Below are 20778 nucleotides of genomic sequence, written 5' to 3'. Positions count from 1 at the left end.
CTGTACTTCACAGCCTCTTTTCTCAGTTCCCACTCTTCCAGAGTATGTGCTTTCTTTCCAGTATTTAGATAGGTTAGGGGAGTCCACTAGAATTGAGTTATCATTTTAAAGCTTACAGTCTGCTCTTTCAGAATCTGTCCTTAAATAAAAATCCATGTCTGGCAACTTTTTGTTGGTTTTGTGGTGCAGGGTCACATATATTGACTAACAGTATGGCATATTCTTTATTTCTTTTATATTCTTTGTCTCTCATTGAAGACTTCAATAACCCGTTCTTTGTGCTTTCCTTTTACCACTTAAGAAACTATTGTCAGCGATGATAAGAAGCTCATGCTATTTTACTAAAGGAAACCAAAGCCCTAATATGAAAGGAGATTCAGTCAAAGCAGAAGTAAAAAGACACAAGAAAGTTTGAGGAAAATTGGACATTCCATTCAAGACTGATGAATTAGAGTTATGAAAGTTAAAATTTCATTGAGTGGTTACTGACATTTTGAGCAATGATATTCACCCTACTGTATAAAAGAGGTAAGTCAATTGCTCTTTTATTGTGCTAGTTGAATTTTCTTAATTTTTTGTCTATATTACAAAAAATATTATTATACCCCCGCCAAACGAAGTTTGAAGGGGGTATATAGGAATCAGCGGACGGTCGGTCGGGCGGTCGGTCGGGCGGTCGGTCCGTTGCAAATCTTGCGTCGCGAACTACTTCCTCAGTTTTCAACCGATTCCCATAAAACTTGGCACAGATGTGTGCCTTGGGTTGTAGATGTGCAAGACGTATTTTTTGACAGTACCCAAAAGTATGTTGCCATGGTAATGGCATATTATGGGCAAAAATGGGTACAAATCTTGCGTCGCGAACTTCTTCCTCAGTTTTCAACCGATTCCCATGAAACTTGGCACAGATGTGTGCCTTGGGTTGTAGATGTGCAAGACGTATTTTTTGACAGTACCCAAAAGTACGTTGCCATGGTAATGGCATATTATGGGCAAAAATGGGTACAAATCTTGCGTCGCGAACTTCTTCCTCAGTTTTCAACCGATTCCCATGAAACTTGGCACAGATGTGTGCCTTGGGTTGTAGATGTGCAAGACGTATTTTTTGACAGTACCCAAAAGTACGTTGCCATGGTAATGGCATATTATGGGCAAAAATGGGTACAAATCTTGCGTCGCGAACTTCTTCCTCAGTTTTCAACCGATTCCCATGAAACTTGGCACAGATGTGTGCCTTGGGTTGTAGATGTGCAAGACGTATTTTTTGACAGTACCCAAAAGTACGTTGCCATGGTAATGGCATATTATGGGCAAAAATGGGTACAAATCTTGCGTCGCGAACTACTTCCTCAGTTTTCAACCGATTCCCATAAAACTTGGCACAGATGTGTGCCTTGGGTTGTAGATGTGCAAGACGTATTTTTTGACAGTACCCAAAAGTACGTTGCCATGGTAACGGCATATTATGGGCAAAAATGGGTACAAATCTTGCGTCGCGAACTCCTCCCACAGTTTTTGATCAATTTTTATGAAATTAGGTACAGATGTTCATCTGAATATGTTAATGTGCAAGACACATATTTCCGCAGTGGCAAAAAGTGCGTTGCCATGGTAACGGCATGTTATTGGTAAAATGTAGGGCAAAATGCTTCATGGCAAAACTGCTTCATCAGTGTTCTTCCAATTCTCATGGAATTCATATTGAATGTTTGTCTTAGGATATAGGTCAGCATGACACATTTCTTGACAGTGACAAAAAGTATGTTGCCATGGTAACAGCTCACATATTATGAGCCAAAATGATGGAAAATTTTGTGTTGCAAACTACTTTCTCAGTTTTTGCCCAATTTCCATGAAACTTGATACAGATGTGTGCCTTTGGTTGTAGATGTGCAAGACGCATTTTTCGACAGTACCCGAAAGTACGTTGCCATGGTAACGGCATATTAATGGCAGAAGATCAAGGAAAGATCTTGCGGATTTAACTACTTCCTCAGTTTTTTGACCAAAGCTTATCAAATGTTGTTTTGACCAAAGCTTATGAAATGTTGTTTGGCGGGGGTATAACCAGTCGCTGTAGCGACATTTCTAGTTATTTTTTGTCTATATTATTATAATGTCATGAAGTGTAGTTGTCTCCTTATCCAGCAGTGACAGCACAAAAAACTTCATAAACAATTCACACTTTTTCAATCGATTGTACGAATTTCCTCAAACTTTCATAGATTTGTTCAACGAATATTGCTACTTTCACTTAAGCCACATTTATATTAGGGGGTTTGGTTTCTTTTATATCTGTTTTTCCAAAGACCATCTGATAATAATCAAAACAGCAATAATAAAGATGAAGTCTGAATAGGCAAGTTTTCTATTCCTCCCCCATCCTCAGACACACACACACACACACAAAAACAAAACCTCTGCTGCTTTGATTGTGTAGTACTGAGTGTAGGAACCAATGAAAGAAAAATGGAAGCCTTATCAAACTCATATATTCATATAGAATACTTCATGATTTGCTCACTAGGTACATTGTAGTTGTACATGGTAGTACTAGAGTGTTGTGTGTTTGTGCTCACATGCTTACAGGGGCTTCTTTGTAGAGCACAGGAGCACTGTCAACACTGGGATAAAGAACCCAACCTGTCGCAAACACAGGACAACACGAATAGTATCCCACAGATTAATGTGTGTTAGGTTGTGTGTGTGTTTATATGTGCATTGCATCACAAAACCAACAAAAAGTCGCCAGACATGGATTTTTAGGTAAGGGCGGATTCTGAAGGAGCAGACTCTAAGCTTTAAAATGATGTATAACTCAATTCAAATGGACTCCCCTAACCTACCTAAATACTGGAAAGAAAGCTCACACTCTGGAAAAGTGTGAACTGAGAAAAGATGCCCTGAAGTACAGGGTCTATTCAAGCGCTTAATCTTTCACCAAGACGCGCTAGCTGGGCGATGAATTTGACAAAACACAGGATGCCCACCACTGGAGCAACAACAGTGAAGGGATTATCAGATTAAACTGAAATTGAGCATGTTCTAGTAACACTTCATGTCCATGATTAATGATAACTTACAATGCAGCAGCATTATACTTTCAAAAGTTATTAGACTCGAAAGTGAAGAGTGTACAAAGGATTTCAAGAAATGAAGAGGGGGCCTCTAATACATACCTGAACATTCTATACTCTCCCCCAAAAAGGGGTTGTAGAAAAACTGCTGAAAACACATTTTCCCATTTGTGTTATGATCCCAAACTAAAGAATAATGTAGAAGAAAGATAGCTCTTTCAGAAAATATGAAAAACTCAAGATTGACATAGATAACCCATTTCACCTGTTTTGAGTCCTTAAGTAAAATCAAGGGGTGCGACTTTTTGTTTGTTTTGTGGTGCACAATCACATGTACTTTGTTTCATTATTGAATTTTTGAAAAATGTGGCTGATTCTTACTTGTTTAGACTTGAGGTCAGCTGGTGTCAGCTGTCTTACCCTGGGACAATACATGCAGCCAACCAAACGTCACCTCAAAGTGGTTGAATATGTCACCCCAGAGAAGTTCAACTACTGGCAGAAAGTGGGTGACAAACTTGGCTTTGCCTACACAGCCAGTGGGCCTCTGGTCAGGTCTTCGTACAAAGCAGGTATGGCTTCTGTTTATGAACAAAGCTGGGCTTGGCTTTCCTCTTATGTTGATATTGGGATACATGTAAAGAATGATTTGTGCATAATTACTGTAATTCTTCTTTTATTAATGTTGTCACTGTCATTATTATAGCTATAGATACCATCATTGTCCAAAAAAAATCTCCAAAATTCGTATAAGTCATAAAACTGGATAAGAAACTTGTGACGTAAGTTTCCAATCCATTGAAAGCTTTGTTCATCTTAACATGAAGAATGATTCTATCATCATTCTGAAGATTTGTCATTCCCACAACACATAAATTTTTATGCCTCCACCACGAAGAATCGCCGGAGGCATTATGTTTTTGGGTTGTCCGTCCTTCCATCCGTCCGTAATCAATTTTGTGGACAGCATAACTAAAAAACCTTTTGAGGTATCCTAATGAAACATGGCCGGTATATGCGTGAGGGGGCGAGGTTGTGCCTATCAACTTTTAGGCACACATGCTAAAGGTCAAAAGGTCAAGGTCAAATGCTCAAAATTTCACTTTTTCTGCCATATCTATGCAATGCCCGAAGGTATTTTCTTGAAACTTGGTGCATACATGTATTACCCAATTAAGATCTACTATCAGTACATCCGACCACCTATCTGTTACAGTATGCTATTAATTCCTATAATTGTCCATAGACCGAACTAGAATTTTGACACAATTGGCCTACCATACACCGCCTGTGGTCCCCCCGGGTCGCACACACGTAACCCATCACCCGCCATGACACTTCCTTCTTTCCGTTCGCCTTCTTACGAACTGGACGTGTATGCACGATCGCTAGTGAAAATCCGTCTCCATCGACGTGATCCGCAACAAACAGGCCGGTCGTTTCCTTTTTCTTACCCTTTGATGTTCACGCTAGCATATCGTTTTTGTTACATTGATGTCATCGAAAAAGGGGAAAATCAAGCCTTTTTCCGTGGTCTAAACTGACCCTGTTTAGATTGCGCTGCCCCATACACTTAGCATGTTGAGTGCACTGCGGCCTCGGAGCGTGGCTTGTGCTAGCTTGATTTTCTCCCTTTTCTGCCTTGCCTACCTTGTACGGCATACTTGTTATTTTTAGGTTTTCCTCCTGGTGGATGTTTATCGGTCTCGGGAGTATGTTTGGTAATGTTTCTCGCCGTTTGGCTAATTCTAGAAACATCGAGGAAAATCTTTACTATGTGGGCCATCGCGGCCCCCTTATCGTAGTTTTTCGCCTATGTGGGCCTCCTAGGCCATAATTAATGCCTATGGCGGGCCATCACGGCCTTTATTCTAGTTTTCGCCTATGGCGGGCCACCTTGGCCATAATTAACAATGTTCTTTATAGGTTCCAGGGTTTCTGGTACTGCTTTTCATACATGTTTCATGTATTTATGATTATTCTTAGGCGTTTTCTTGCTGTGCCTTCAACGTAGACCATCTTGTTTGCACAGCGCTTGTTTAATTCCCGCCCCTTGTCTTGTACACATGATTTTTGTCTACAATTGACTCAGTACTTATGCATGTATATATATATATTTACAATATATATTCTGTTTCTAACAGTCCTTATCTCTCATATACAGGAATGACTCTTAGATGCCAGAACTGCCGCTGGGGTTTGCCGGACTGGGATATGCACGCGTGTTGCCCGCTGCACAGGCAGTGCTCCCGTCCCGACCCCTGCGTAGTTTGCTCCACGTGGAATGACCCGACATGGGCTCTACTTGAGGCTTGGCTGTCTTCACACCCCCCGACCCAGAGGACTTCGGCCCTGGTCCCTTCCATGGCCACTCGGCCAGCAGATTCAGGGCAGCTTCCTGCCCGGGACCCCCCTGTAGAGGGAGAGCCTTTACTGGCCTCTAAGCCGGAGGGTAGAGAGCTCGGCACAGCCGACCCTCCCCTTGAGCTTCTCGCCTCCAGGGACAGCAAAAAAGATTCGGAGGAGCAGGATGAGTGCCACCCATGGCGCCACGATAGGAGCTTTGCTGGACGCTCTTCCCCCGGCCCAAATAGGCCAACCAAGGAGTTTGAGAGCGGTGGGGTGCAGCCCCGAGCACACTCGCTCAGGAGAGCTGCCCCCACCCCATCCGCTCGCAGCACCGACCGGCTGGTCGTCCCTGCTGCTAGAGCGGCATCCAGCCATGGCTCTATCCGCTCTCTCCCCGGCCCAGTCGGGCTGTCAGTGGGGTTTGAGAGTGGGGGAGTGCTGGCTGCGGCTTTGTCCTGGCGGTCCACCTCCCAGGCCTCCTCCGGTGCCCTCCCACCCGGCCTGCACCTCGTGGCCCGCGAGTCGAGGCTGGTAACGAGTGCCCATGTTTCCCATAGGCAGGCAGCTACCTCCGTTGGAGCCCTCCCTGTCCTGCCTGGCCAGGCGCCGCCGGTCGAGGCCCCCGGATGGGGCTGGCAGCTTTCTGCGGCTTCCTCCTCCAACACCCCGCCTGCTGGACAGCCTCAGAGCTCACCCCTAGTGACTCCTCAGAGGAAGAAGAAGTATAAGAAGCGGCCTGCATCGGCCATGTCAACTTCGTCGGACCGCCACCGCTCCTCACCTGCCCTTGGCTACCACACCTTTGCTTGGCGAGCCACTCCCCCGCCAGCGGGCAGGTGCGAGCCGTGCCCTGGCGACGCTCGGTGCTCCGCCTGGGGAAGAAATGTTCCCTGTGCCGGCGGATGCCTGCCCGGTGCCATTGCTTGACCACCCGGCTTTCGCCACCTTGCGAAGGAGGCGGTGGAATGGACCCGCGATCACCCGTGCCTCTCCTTTTCCCCCATCTTCCTCATCCCCAAGCGCTCGGGGAATTTCCAATTGATTCTCAACCTCAAGAGAATCAACCAACACATCAGTACAAATAACTTCCACATGGAGACTTTGGCGTCCATACTTCCGTGGCTCAAGCCAGGTGACTGGACAGTATGTATAGCTCTGAAGGACACCTATCTTCACATCCCCATAGCCCTATCCTCCAGAGGGCTTCTCATTCAGGGGAGATGTGTACTGTTTCCGCGCCCTACTTTTCGACCTGAAGCCCGCACCATGCCTGTTTACCAGGCTTGTATTGTGCATGGCGGCCTTCCTCCGGCAGCAAGGCCTGAGGGTCTTTTGCTACCTCGACTGTCTGCTTGCAGCCAGCTCCCATTCCTGAGAATGGTGCAAGCTCTGGGGTTCCTTATAAACTGGGAGAAATTGGAGCTCGTGCCTACACAGTGCCTGACCTTCCTGGGTGCGTGATCAATATCCCCTGACAGCTGGCACGCCCCCAGCCCGGCTTGGGTGGCTACGATCATGGGCGCCACCTGTAAGGCGGCAGCAGGTGCCAGCCAGGACCTGGCTTCAATTCCTAGGATACCAGGGCCCTGTTTTATCAACAGATAAATTGAACGTTAAGTCTAGATGATCTATGATCAGCTTCTCATATCAACTTTAAGTCCACTTAATCTATGATTAACTTCCAAATCCACTTGAGGTCCATTTTATCAAGACACCTAGAGTTGAAATCAACTCCAACTTCCTCCCAAATCAACATATGTTTTTTCAACTGCTCCAAATCCCTAACTTTATAATTGATAAAATATTAATTCTAAATAGAGGCAGTCTAGGTAGACTCAATTGTGAGGCAATTTACAGAAGAAAGATTATTGCCACACTTTCCTAGTCTAGCTGGGGTCTTGTCACAAATGTTTAACTGCTCACTTTCTCTAACATTTAGTTGCATTTCTTTCATGTAATTATGGTCTTTTCCTTGCGTGGAATCAATGATTGGCACACATTGCTTACGCGACTGCTGCACGGAAACACCCTAACGGTTAGACAGCAGTCTCAATCCCAGCCGGCGTGCCCGGCGCCTCGGCCCGCCAATCAAGCCATCGCCAGCAAGGGCAAGTATCCGAATAACTAACAGAACCGCGTTTGTGTGCAATGTATTGCTTGCCAAAGAACCCATATGTGGGGAAACCAGTGATTTCTGATGTGTGTAGGCCTACGTAGGGCAAGTTCATCAATAGATACTAATTAAGAGTTTAGTTAGCCTATTCAGAAAATAGAGTTTAATTCTATAGCACCGAGTACATCAGTAAAATCTAACCAGTGAATAGGCCTAACGTTTAATAGGCCTAAGTAATGTTTAATAGGCCTAAGTAACGTTTACACAGCGAGTTGTTTGTACTTACTGTAACACTGCAGACTAGAGCGTCTACTAGGTCTAGAATTTCGACATGTAGACTCGCGATCTAATCTTTACAAAGCCGATCTGTGCTGTAGAGGTAAAAACAAGCTACTGTAGTCACCACACTCTCACAAGTTTCCATAATCCTACACGTAAACACAGAACTTGAAACAAAGCATACACGACCTTCAACCTTGGACAGTCAGTTACTGTACGTTTATATCCATGTACGTCAATGAATACAGTTATAATGTTAGATTTACTGAGGGCCACGTATTGTGTGGGATCTTTATGGTATGCGCGTATGCAGATTTTCGTTGAGCTTGAGATGTGCTATTATTCTATCGACCTACTTTCTTCAATACAATGCAAAACAGCGTATTTTGCGGTTCTGTTACAAACATACTTCTAGCACTAATAATACTGTGTGGCACTAGCAGACTACGCTTCTGTTGTTTTTCTTTATGTATTGTATTGTTTTTAAGTAGACTAATGGAAACCAGCCTCCTGTGTTTTTTGTTTTGACTACATCAATAATCAAGTCATGGTGATCAGCCACAACTATAATCGACTATTAAGTCTCTTCGTAAAATGGAAACTTGCAGTTGATTTAAAGTTAAGTTGGATAAAGGTAGCGTTGATTTCACAATCAGCGCTAACTTTATCTTGATAACACGGGGCCCTGGCGAGCCTGGTCGACGTGCTGCCAGACTGCCGGCTACACATGCGACCACTATAAATCCACCTTCCCAGACATTACCACCCATCACAGGATTCCCTGACAAGGCTGGTACACCTACTGCCTGCTACTCAGGCAGTGGTGCCGCCCGGAGTTCTTGAACAGGGGCAATCCTCTGCAGCCCCGCAGCCCTCCATCACAGTGACCACGATGCCTCCCACATGGGATGGGGCGGGCACTGTCAGGGCCTGCATGCCTATGGGGACTGGTGCCGCTTGGCCTGCCTCATCAATGTGCTGGAGTTCCAGGCTGTTGCCTTATCTCTCTGCCATTTTCTGCCGCTGATTCGCGGCCAGGCTGTGTTGAAACGCACGGACAATGTCACTGTAGCAGTGTATGTCAACAAGCAGGGAGGCACACACTCCACAACACGCCTGAACACCCTAGCAGCGGAGCTGTGGAGGTGGTGCCAACGCATGGAAGTCTTCCCTATTGCATCATACATACCGGGTTGGGACAACCTGATTGCAGACTTTCTGTCCCGGGGCCGGGTTTCCCCTTCGGAGTGGACACTCCACCCGCAGGTCATGCAACTGCTGGTGCGTCAGCTTCCCCCACTAGATGTGGATCTGTTTGCCTCGGAGCTGAATGCACAGCTGCTGATGTACTGCATGAGAGTGCAGGACCCGGTGGCCTGGCGGATAGACGCCTTCTTCCAGTGGAAGGACTTCAGGGGCTATGCGTTCCCACCGTTCGCTCTCATTCCCCGTGTTTTGCAGACGGTGAGGCAGTACCGAGTGACTGTCCTCGTGCTGTGGTGGCCCAAGAGGACGTTCCTCGAGCTGATGGGCCTGTTAGTGGGGAACCTGAGGCTCCTCCCTGCTCGCCCGGACCTGATCTCCCAGCCAGTGTCGGGGGTCATGCACCCCGGTTGGCCACACTCCACCTGATTGCTTGGCCATTGTCAGGGAATCTGGAGCTCAGGCGGGCCTTTCAGAGTGGGCTGCGACTTTCATCGCTCGCAGCCGACTGGAGTCCACCCGGGAATTGTATAATTCCCGTTTGGCTGGATACTTTAGCTTATGCAAATCACATGGGGTGGACCCCTGTTCTGCACCTCTAAGGGATGTCACAGATTTTCTGATCTCCCTTTTTGATAAGGGTTTGACTGTCTAAACCATCCGTGGTTACCGTTCGGCTATCGCGGTTGTTCATGCCGGGTTCGCGGACGGGGCCAGTGTCTCAACTGCCCCCTCCCTGACAGGCCTGGTCTGCGCTTTCTTCCTGGAGCGCCCCCCAACGTGGAGATTGCTCCTGTCGTGGAGCCTCCCTCGGGTGCTGGAGGCCCTATCTAGGGCATCTGTCGAGCCCCTTGCTGAGGCCTCCCTCAGAGATGTGACCATTAAAATGGTCTTTCTCTTGGTGATTGCCTCTGGTCAGCGCCGCAGTGCCTTGCACGCACTATTGGCGGCGCCGGGGCATGTGCGTTGGGAGCGCCATCTCGAATTGGATTGTTGCCGCCATCAGAGCGGCCGGCCCAGATGCCCTCTCGCCTGGTGTGTTGCCCCGTGCACATGATGCCAGGGGAATTAGTGCCTCTTGGGCCCTGTTCAACGGTGTGTCTATTGAGGAGATTCAGAAGTCAGTTTACTGGCACTCCCCGAACTCCTTCATCTCCTTTTATCTCCGGGACATTCCCGCCACCGTGCCCTCATTCTCTCGGGCAGCCCTGCTGTCGGCGGCTCAGTCCCGCTAATACACCATCTGCTTAGTCCGTGTCCGTGTCGATCTAGCATACTGTAACAGGTGGTCGGATGTACTGATAGATCATGAGGGTCAGGTGTGATCCTCTTATCTACGAGGCACATACGACCACCTATCTGTGTCTCCCCTCCTACCCCTCGCCCCGCAGCACGACATGTCTGCGTGTCCCGGTTGCGGGTTTTCTCTTGGTGCGTGGAACTGGAGGAAGTGTCATGGCAGGTGACGGGTTACAAACGTGTGACCCGGGGGACACAGGCGGTGTATGGTAGGCCATTTGTGTCAAAATTTTTATTTCGGTCTATGGGCAATTATAGAAAATAGGATACTGTCACAGATAGGTGGTCGTATGTACCTCGTAGATTAGAGGATCACGCCTGATCCTCATGATTTTCTAGTGAGAGTTTCGGGTCATGAGGTCTAAGTTCAAAGGTCAAGTGAAAATGTTAAAATTTCTTGTTTTCCTCCATATCTCGGAAATGATTCCAGGTATCTTCATGGAACATAGTACCTATGCAAGTTCTGACTGGCAGTGATTATTTGGGAAATTTTGGGGTCATGAGGTCAAAGATCAGGAGGTCAAAGGTCAAGGTCAACTCATTAGATTTAATTTTTCTGTCATGCAATGCTTGCAAGATTTTTCTTGAAACTTTGTATATACATGTATTGCCCAATAGAGATTCTCAGGGAAGTTTTTTTTGGCTAAGAAGGTCAAAGGTCAAGTGAAAGTGCTAAATTTCACTTCTTCCTCCATATCTCGGAAGTGGCTGAAAGTATCATCATGAAACTAATATTCATGCATGTTCTGCCCGACAGTGATTCTCTTGGGAATTTCAAGGTCATAGGGTCAGTGGTCAAGGTTCAAAGGCCAGGTCAAAATTCTCACAATTTACTATTTAATATAGAAAGTACACCTTTTTTCCTTACCTTGAAATTGCCTGATGCATAGACTTATAAAAGGGTTAAAAGTCAAGTAAAAGCCCTCAAATCCCCAAATACATGCTTTCTTGGAAAATGTGGCCATTCATCCAATTAAATCTAGTTCAAGGAAAGTGAACACTCAACACATATGTCATTTTGATATTTTGCCAATTAGATGAAACTGTCATTACGTCATCATTGCCAAGACGTACTATCGACCTATTAGGAGAATCATACATTATGGCGGAGGCATACCAGTCGCCATAGCGACATTTCTAGTTGTATACCTATTTCCTAGTAGATATTTGTTATCAAAGGTCCAAACATGAAATAGGTCTACATGTATATCTGCACAAAATATAGGGATGAAAGGCATGTACAAACCGATATAGAGAATGAAGAATTGTTGTAAACTATTTTGCAATTCAAACTTGGCATCTTGCAGATGTCAAGCTACAAAAAATATGGTTTACTTCAATCAAATATTTAGTGATGGCATTGCAAAATGCAATTATACTGTTATTACTAACTTGGGGGGAAAAATGAAATACAGAAACACGCTACATGCTAAATCTTGGTTCAAAGTATAATTGAATTAAGTTTAAATGAATAGGAGAATTGATGTCGTTAAGAAATTTCATATTTTCATTTCATGAAGGTATTTGATAACTTTAAATCATTTTGCCAGCCTTGAAGATTCATTAACTGACATCTATGACTCATAAGCTTTTATAATATGTATCGAAATGCGGGTTTGTCATCAACAGGTTATGCCTATATATGATAGGGATTGTACAAAATCTCCCCAAATTGAAGCCTAATTTTCAATTTCAACCAATTTTAAGCCAGGTTTGTGGGACTCTTCCAATCATTTTAGAGAATTTTAATCTCAAAGGTAGAGCTCAGACCAAGAATATTAACATTTGGCTCAATATACTGTTTTCTTCTCACAATGGTACTTGCATACATTTACTTTGGGGTCTTCTTTCCTTGCCTTGAAACAAGAAAGTGAATTTTCCCAAAACTATATTTGGACTGTGAGCAACAATTTTCAACATGTTAGCTTGAAGGACAGAAGAATTACAAATCCTCCTCCAGAACAAATAGATTTTACAAATGTTTTCCCAATATGTGGAATGAGTAGATGTTATCTGGATATGTGCTGTGTTTGCATAAAAATTGAGAGCAACCTTCTGTCATGTTCTTGTTCATAGATGGAATCTTGCAAATGTATCTAATGATTCTTGTCGCTGGTATTGAAAGAGAAAGGAATACTCGTCTAAGAAGTGCAATCGAGACTTTAATAAAATGTAGGCGTGTTTTCAGGGCACTTAGGTAGCGTTATAAGTACCTATTAGTTTTGTTTTCATATCATCTATCTAACCACTGTAGTGTCGTAATTCATAGACTGTGATTGGTACACTACAGGAAGTCATGTTGAATTAAACTGTGATAATTTCATTCACTAAAGAATGATAGTCATTACTTGAAGCAATTTATTCAGCATGCATCATGTGGTTGGCCTTTGTTAAACAGAGAGGTACTTTCGATACGTAGGAGGCATGCAAAAAAGTGCTTGGTTGTTTCCTGCTTAACCTCTGATATGGATTGGACATACACTTGTAGCTGGAGAATGCCTCACTACAGTGTTCTATCCATCTGTTCGATTGACAGAACTTGCAACATCATCAAACACTCCAGTTGTGCGACATTGTAGATCTCTCAACAACTGTATAGCTGACGAGATGCATTTTGCTGGGAAAGTTTGCATCTAGATAATCAAAAAGTGAATACAAGTGACACGCTTTCAGGAAATAAGTATAAGCACAATCTGAAGCATGATGATTTCCACAGAACTGCCTGTAGTGCTTAATGCAGGAGTGATATTTTTTTGTGTGTTGCTGATTGGATGTGGGCTTGCCTGCTTCAAGTCCAGTTTTGGAAGAGGTTGCTGCCACAAGAACTCATCAGGGGATAGTGATTCTGGAAATGATGGCAAAGAGGAAGAAGGGGATGTGGTTCCGTCAGTGCTTCTTCATCAAGAGACATGTGCCAGTGGGAGGGCCAACACTTGGCCTTGGAATAATGTGAGGCCACTAAGGGGACAGAGTCATGGCAGAATGCAGGATGACCGAGAGAGCAGCATTATTTTCAACAGCAATTCAATGTGCTTGCAGGTCATAAAAGATGGTGAGGAGCCCTTTTTTCCACACCCATGCCAGCTGCTGATCAAGGATGGAGTGAAGGCACAGGTTCTGAATGCAGATGGCACAAGCATGCACTCTGTTGTTAGTGATTTTGAAGAAGAGGTAATGAAGAGTGTAGAGGCACTGGTGTTTGAGCCAGCCGTGACAGATTCCCTGCAGAATGTCAAAGGGTCTCTAGAGTCATGTTCAGAAAACTGCAGTTTCACAAGTAGTGGAGAGAGTGGCTCAGATGAAATGTCAGATTCCCCTGATGATGGTGATGCTGGCAGAGATGACATAAAGGTAATTATTTCGGATAAAGATACTACAAAAGAGGTCAGCATTAGGAGAGATCTTCTCCCTAGAGAGGAGATTGTCAATCCCTGGGCAGTGGAGAGTTCCAGTCTACTCACCAACAAGCTGGGCTCATTGCTCAGGTACCGCTGCTCAATGGCCAAAGAAGAGATGCATTATCGCTCATCCACCACATCTTCCCTAGAGCTGGAAACCTCTTGGATTAGCAACCTCACAGCTGATGACTTGCCCTGGAGGTCCCGACCCCACACACCCTCTGGCTTTGTGCAGGAACAGTGTCGCAGACCCCTGCATCCATACATGCTCTACCGTTACTCCATCTCCCTGGAGGAGATCAGGCTTCCAACTGGTTCCATCCCTGGCATCCCCAGGAGATTGCCCCTCTCTTTGGCAGCAGCTCAGGATGAGGAGGGTGACATCTTTTATGATGCCCGGTCATCTTTAGGAAGTGTCCACTCATCTCTCTTGAATCAGGGAGGGTCCATCCTTCGCCTGCCAGAGGATGATCAGCTGCTGACTGTAGTCCTTCAGAAAGCGCACAAGTCTATGACCCTTTCTAGGAAGCCCAGAACCTCTTCTCCAGGTTTCAGAAGGTGTAACAGTCTCCATGTGCTGTGATGAAGAGGCACTGATGTTGTTTTGTGCTTTATAGTAGCAAAGTTAATTTTTATAATGCCTATATGCAATGGTGTTGAATGGCGAGCTGATATGAATATTTGCTTATGCATTTTTCTTAATCCCATGTACAGGTGAATATTTTCTCACAAATATGGTAAGAAAGAAGAGGAATGGAGCAGTGAAACTGTCAAAGACAGCTGAAGAGCCAGCAGATTGAACAACTTGATGACAGATCAGTGACCCTCAGTCTGAAGTTTTTCGCTGTTTACACCTTCTATTTACTCTTTTTTTTGTGCAGTTAGCTAAGATCTTTGGTATCAAAGATTATGCTATTTGATGGCTGCTTGGTGTAAAGTTTTAAACACAAGTATTGTGTGTTACTATCTTTCAGTTTTACCTCTTGTTAAATAAGTATTGTTGAAGTCTTGCTTAAAACTTTTCATCAATGTAAGAGATAGCAATAACAGCTTTATAGGTTAGGCCCGTAGAATGATGACAGAGAATACAAATAGATAAAACAAGAAGAAGGTTTAATGACATAGAAGCCACAGTGGAGTTGAAAGTGTACATCTCTGTTATTGTGTCAAATTTATCAGATTTCTCATTTAAAATATTTTAGTCATATATGTTCCCGTGGCTTGCCAAGCATGTCCAATTAATGATTTACAAGAGCATGTACATGTTTGCATTCATTCCTACTACGTATATCAGGCAATTTGACTGTGTTTGAAACGATGTACAGTGCTTTCCAATTATAAAGAACATGGTTATGATGACATTTTATAAAAACAAAGTAAGATTCAGATCCAAAATTATTATATCTATACATCTTTACATCATTTGTTCACCTATAACAAAATGTTGATATAACAACAGAAAACTGTCAATCCGAAGAACTTTGTTGTAACAGGAGTCGCCTGTATGCATATTATATTCTTGGTGTCTGGTTTGTGCTGTTTTGTCACTGAATTAATTTGCATCAACTTGATTCTATGGTGGGTTTTTTTTCTTGCAACTTCATGTACTTATATGTACATTCTGCCATATTCTTTACACTTCTTGGTTGGGCACAATAGCAAGCTTTAGATCTGCAACATGAATGCAAACACGATGCTATAAGACCAAAAATGGTGTTCTGCGCATGACAGCTGTTTCCATTGTCCAACCGGGGAGGAGGCATTGTCCTAGCGATTATGTCAGAGATCTAAAGCTTACAAAACTCAATTCTCTTGGTTGTGTATTAGTTTGAAAGAGTATTGGAGAGAACAGAACAATTTTGTGTACAATTAAAATCATTTGATTAATAATAAATCACAACTGAATAATGACAACGCCATGTGGATCACGACAATGACTGTCAATTCAAATTTTATGGTCATTGCCTTAGGCCAAAAAAAAAAAAATTGTTGCATTGGCGTAACATGAGATTTTCAAATAGGGTCGGTCGGGCGGATTTTATTTTATTTTTTTTTTTTGTTTTACCTGCATTTTACGTGTAAAACTCGTGCTCAGCTCAGTAAACAGTTACAACTGCTGCACCGAATGTGCTGTGTTCATCTATTCTACAAATCATTTATGAGGCCGATATTACTGGAATTATACCCCTTCACAGAATTTAAAGATGTTGAAATCCCTATCCTGAATGTTTTCACTTCATATTTTACTATTTTGACTTAGATAAGATAGATGCAAATTGACCCATATGTACGATCTTTTCATCGCACACGGCGATCTCTATTACAGTCCCACATATACAGATTCGTGTAAGTTCTCCACACACGAAACCTATGGCAAAACTGTGCACAATACATCGCAGTCTGAATGCTACGTATACACTGAATAAATCTTGTTAGAGTACATGTCCGTGTTGGAAACAGATGACGTACTGATCAAGGAAGGCTTATGCGAGGCGCTAGATCTCTCCCTCGTACATCCGATATCCCCAGAGCCGTTTCCACTTCCGGGTTTGTGCGATCGCGATCGCAATCAACAAGATATTTGATATCGATAGCAAAAAAAATAATAAAAAAACATGGGGTCGGCGGAATTTTTAGGGTCGGGCGGGTTACGCCAATGCAACAATTTTTTTTTTTTTGGCCTTACTAAAGAATGCCAGTAAAATTTGAGAGTAATCACTTATTGGTACTGTTGACATGAATGCAATGTCAACTGCAAGGAATCCTGGTGTGCATTAAGATTTTGAAATGTTAGTGGTTGCTGATCAGAGTAGCATTTATTTGCTTGCATATTTTCAATTTTGTGAGATCAATACCAATTTGAAAAAAAAAAACATGGTCATGATGTACATGTGCAGCCCCAATCATATACTTGCATGTAATGGTTCATCTTGATTACCAATATGTGAAAGAGTCCCCATTTAAGAATTGGCCTTTGACTTTGAAAGCCATTTGTGTTTGTGTGCCAAACTGTAAATTCTGAATATGCACCAAGATTAGATTCTTAATCTTCAAGAAATGGCATGAATCAAATTTGTGGAAGATAACTCTGTTTGAGGATGCTTCTCTCTGGCATAGAGAAATCATTGACATAAAAGACAACTCTGAATATGATTGTTCTTTCTCCTTGTGTATATGCTTAAATTCAAACAAATGCATACATCCTTTTGTATGGTGTATTGGAATGTTGGAAATGCAGTTCTTTGTATGTCAGAATAGTTCTCTAGAATGATGATACATCGTAGGTTATACATAATGAGTTCTCTTTGTTATCATCATTGTCATTAACTCATCTTAGCCATATATTGTAGTCTCAAGTGAGTCATTGCAGTTGCTTCCTGTGGGTTGTGCATCGTCACAAGTTTTACATACCGATATTCATCTCCTTTGAAATCTGTCCTCAGATATGAACAAACTTGACAAGAATAATTTGTAGGGGATAAGAGACACAAAGTTGATCAATTGGTACCAGAAGGCCTCAATGCAGGGCCCAAAATTTTCCCAAATTGTGATACTGTCAAAGATGTTCTACTGTAGAACCAGAAGTACAAGTTAAAGTGCAACCAGAATATATTGCAATTAGATACTCAGAGAGGGAAAGAATAAAGGTTGCTCTGACAAGCAGAAGCATTGGTGTGATGGGCACTCAATGGGGTAACAAGCTGGGATAGGACCCAATGATCTTAATAACCATTGTCATCTTTCTTTAGAATACATGATCAGACATTTACCAAAGCATTCTTAAGGGCAGAGGGGACACAATTGTTACGACTAGAAAGGGAGACCCCTCTTAATAGTATAAAGCAAATTTGATTGTATGTCAATACCTGTTATAGCTAATAGCTAGCCCCCCCCCCCCCCCCCCCCCGAACCTCAGGCTGTCATCGGTCATTATTTATCAAGAAAAGAGACATAACTTTAGGAGCTCAATTTAGGGGGTAAATTTAAAAAGCATCAAGTATTTTTAAAGGCTTTTAGTATTTTTCCTCAAAATATTTTTAATTTGGGGTAGTTTTCAAATCTTTCCTGAAAAATCCTGAAATATGGGTAGTGCGTGTTTGCCCCGATTCTCCTAAATGTGCTTACTGTGGATGTTCTTGCTGCAAAGCATGCTTGGCTGGCCTTCTTTTCAAAAAACAAAATGAAAAGACATCATCCCTTGTATGTGGTGCCTTTGAGAAGGTAGTTACAGAAGCTTACATGTATGTTTATTGGGGTAGTCAAATATAGCAAACAGTTGGATAAATAGAATCACTTGATTTTACTTATTTCTAATGTTTTTTTCAGGGTAGCCTATTCACTAGTAAGTATTGGTCTTCCATGGGGGCCTGAATGAAATTGATTAGCATATTATGTACATCAAACAGCAGAATGTATATACAGAAGAAGTGAGATACTTGTACATTGAAAAGTAACGTGAAACAAATATCAATATGCCATAACATGAGTTCACCAGAATGGCGATAGAAAAAGAGAAATATCAATTAATTCGCCATTGTCGTCAGATATCCGTGGACATGCCTGTTATCTTATCCGCTTTTTGTGCAAAGGTATGTGCTTGTTAATGACATAATTGTATAGAGTCAACCACATATCTCAAGCATCATCAATGTCATATATATCTTTTGCAACCTTTTTTTTTTTTCAATAGGAAACTTGCTCAAATGTTGCGGATTGAGCTGGCTCCCTTAGTCTTGGGTGGAGTATTGAAGACATTCAGTGACATTGTTTTTTGTTCAAAAGTTTACTTTAATGTTGTTAGATATGTAGGGCCACCATGGTACAGGTGTTATCATTTGTTCGATTAGTATGTTTATAAATGCCATTGTATAGTTATTGTGTGATCATATGTATTCAGGTTCAGTGGAAGAACTGTACCTGTTCACGTGTGGTGTACTTTGTGTAAATATCGTTTTGTTATCTGTTATGATTTTATGTGCAGGGCCCCCAGGAAAAACAGTACCTGCCTACTGATGAGGCTACCCTGTTGAATTAAGACTGAATAAATAAATAAATAGAAACCTTCCAAGGAGCACTTCTTAAATCACTTTAAAATTTCTCCTCATCAAGTTCTTTGAGTGAATTCTGCATATTCATATATTTTATGTATCTTTGCACTGAAATTTCAAATTGCATACACCAAATAATGATTACTTATGCTAGTGTCAAATATTCAAAAATGAATGATTGAAATGCAATCATTCAATGAAATTATTTTATCATTGAATATGTTGTACCACTATATTGTATACAGCCATGCTACCACCACATCTTGCACTTTCTTCACGTAATATATTTATATGCAATTCAGAATCATCAGTCATGGAATCACAAAATGTTTAATTCAAACCAGTAACGTCAAATGATACATTTCTCAGAAGTAATCTAAATTCATCAATTTTAGAAATTAAGCTATGAATATTCAAATGAGCAAGATTTAAAACCACCTTCGTGAGTGGAGAAACTGAACCACGTATCAAATGATAAATTTTCTTTTTGTTCAACTTATGTGGTTGTTCCTGACGATAGTTTTGCACTTTGTCACTATTAGCCCTATTATTGCGATTCAAATTTTCGATACCAATTTTGCAAAGCACTGTGAGAAATAGATTGTGATTTTGACTTCTACATGTGAGAACCTGCACATTATTCTCCTTAGAGAGACAGATTAAAGGCATAATTTACCATTTGCAGATGAAACAAAAACCCAGCATTAGTGCTTTGAAATAGTTCTAAAATGTGAGTTAGCGATAGAAACAACCACTGTGAAAATTTGAATCTGTAAAATCGATGTTAAGTATTGTTAAAGATACAAAATGTGAACAATAGTTATAATAAAAATGTTTCCCGACTAAACTGTCTACAGTTATCGTTTATTGAGAAAAATACTGACATCTCCTTACATTTTAGGCTCTATTGCAAAAATTGTATATGGGAGGTTGTTTTGTGGTACAACAGACCTACACATATGCATAAAAGGCGATATCTTGAACATTTTTCGAATTACTGCTCCCAAAGGTATACTGGACCTTTAACATGTTGCCATCACAACATGTAGATGCTCATGCCATCCTTGTTGAGCTTTTGTCAGTGGAAGCCGTGGGTAGGTAGGGGACGATTTAAGCATATGATCTCTGTTGAGAAAGTGCAGTGATTTGCTCTCTGGGTCGCTTGATTGAAAGTTTGCAGATTTGTCATTTTTTCCCATGGGTATTAATACTTTTTATATTCTCATGTATAAACAATTTCTTGTAAACAGATGATAGGAAGGCATAGAGAATTTTTGTCCCTTGCATCTCGTATTTTACAACTACTCCAATTGTTTCTACTGAGCAATAAATACACGGTGACGCAGGGAGATGCGAGAACATGCTGTGAACAGGAAGTCGCGTATTATTACAGAGATGGTCGCAGGTCACGCGGTATGGGAAGGTAAGCAACGATCAAGATGGCACAAACTAGATCAGGACATGAACTGCTTATTAGTATGTTAGCTTTTGTACTGCTGTCATTGCCCCTGCAAGTCAAGGAGTCAAGTACAATCTGCTGCTTTGAGAAGGAGAAAGTGGCCGAATGTTTCGGGAGATGTAATGTCTCGAATTAGAATAAGCATGTACATGTAGGCTACATAACGGCATAAGACTAGCATTCCGCTTTGTTTTGCCATCCAAAAATGAAATGCCTTTCACTCCTTCAGTCATCTGCCACCCCTTGAAAATTAAAAACAGCTGCAGATTCAATGTCCAGTTGATATTCTCCAATATGATTTATTCAAACAACAAAAAACAAGTCTATATCTGTTCAGGAAACATTAGACCCCAACAACATGCGAGCCATGAGACGTGAAGTATGCAGTTCAAGTGTACACCTGTGTAGTGCATGTATTGTATAGGATATCTACAACACGTAAGATGTGCCAGCACTGTGAAGGCAAAGCCTGGGTGTGACCATTATTGAATAACGCGGTTGAAACTCCCAATAATTCGAGACATCCGGTGCACTGCAAATTTCGTTACACACT

At 42.4% G+C, this 20778-nt stretch overlaps 2 protein-coding genes across 2 annotated transcripts in view; both read left to right on the top strand.

Moving 5' to 3' along the window:
- Positions 1–18812, top strand: part of LOC140234746 (lipoyl synthase, mitochondrial-like) — a 117197-nt gene extending 98385 nt beyond the window's left edge. The window contains exons 9-10 of the mRNA XM_072314786.1: positions 3467–3649; positions 14433–18812. Coding sequence (XP_072170887.1) covers positions 3467–3649; positions 14433–14518 — 269 coding nt within the window. The 3' untranslated portion in view covers positions 14519–18812. The remainder of the gene's footprint in view (positions 1–3466; positions 3650–14432) is intronic.
- LOC140235282 (uncharacterized) lies at positions 13021–14378 on the top strand. Its single transcript, XM_072315313.1, has one exon. It carries the CDS (start codon positions 13021–13023, stop codon positions 14299–14301), a length of 1281 nt encoding a protein of 426 aa, XP_072171414.1. The 3' UTR covers positions 14302–14378.
- Positions 18813–20778: the final 1966 nt, after the last annotated feature.

Source organism: Diadema setosum, chromosome 11 (genome assembly GCF_964275005.1).
Source record: "Diadema setosum chromosome 11, eeDiaSeto1, whole genome shotgun sequence".
Taxonomy (NCBI): Eukaryota; Metazoa; Echinodermata; class Echinoidea; order Diadematoida; family Diadematidae; genus Diadema; species Diadema setosum.
The sequence above is the reverse complement of the archived record's forward strand: the minus strand, read 5'-3'. Positions and strand labels throughout refer to the sequence as shown.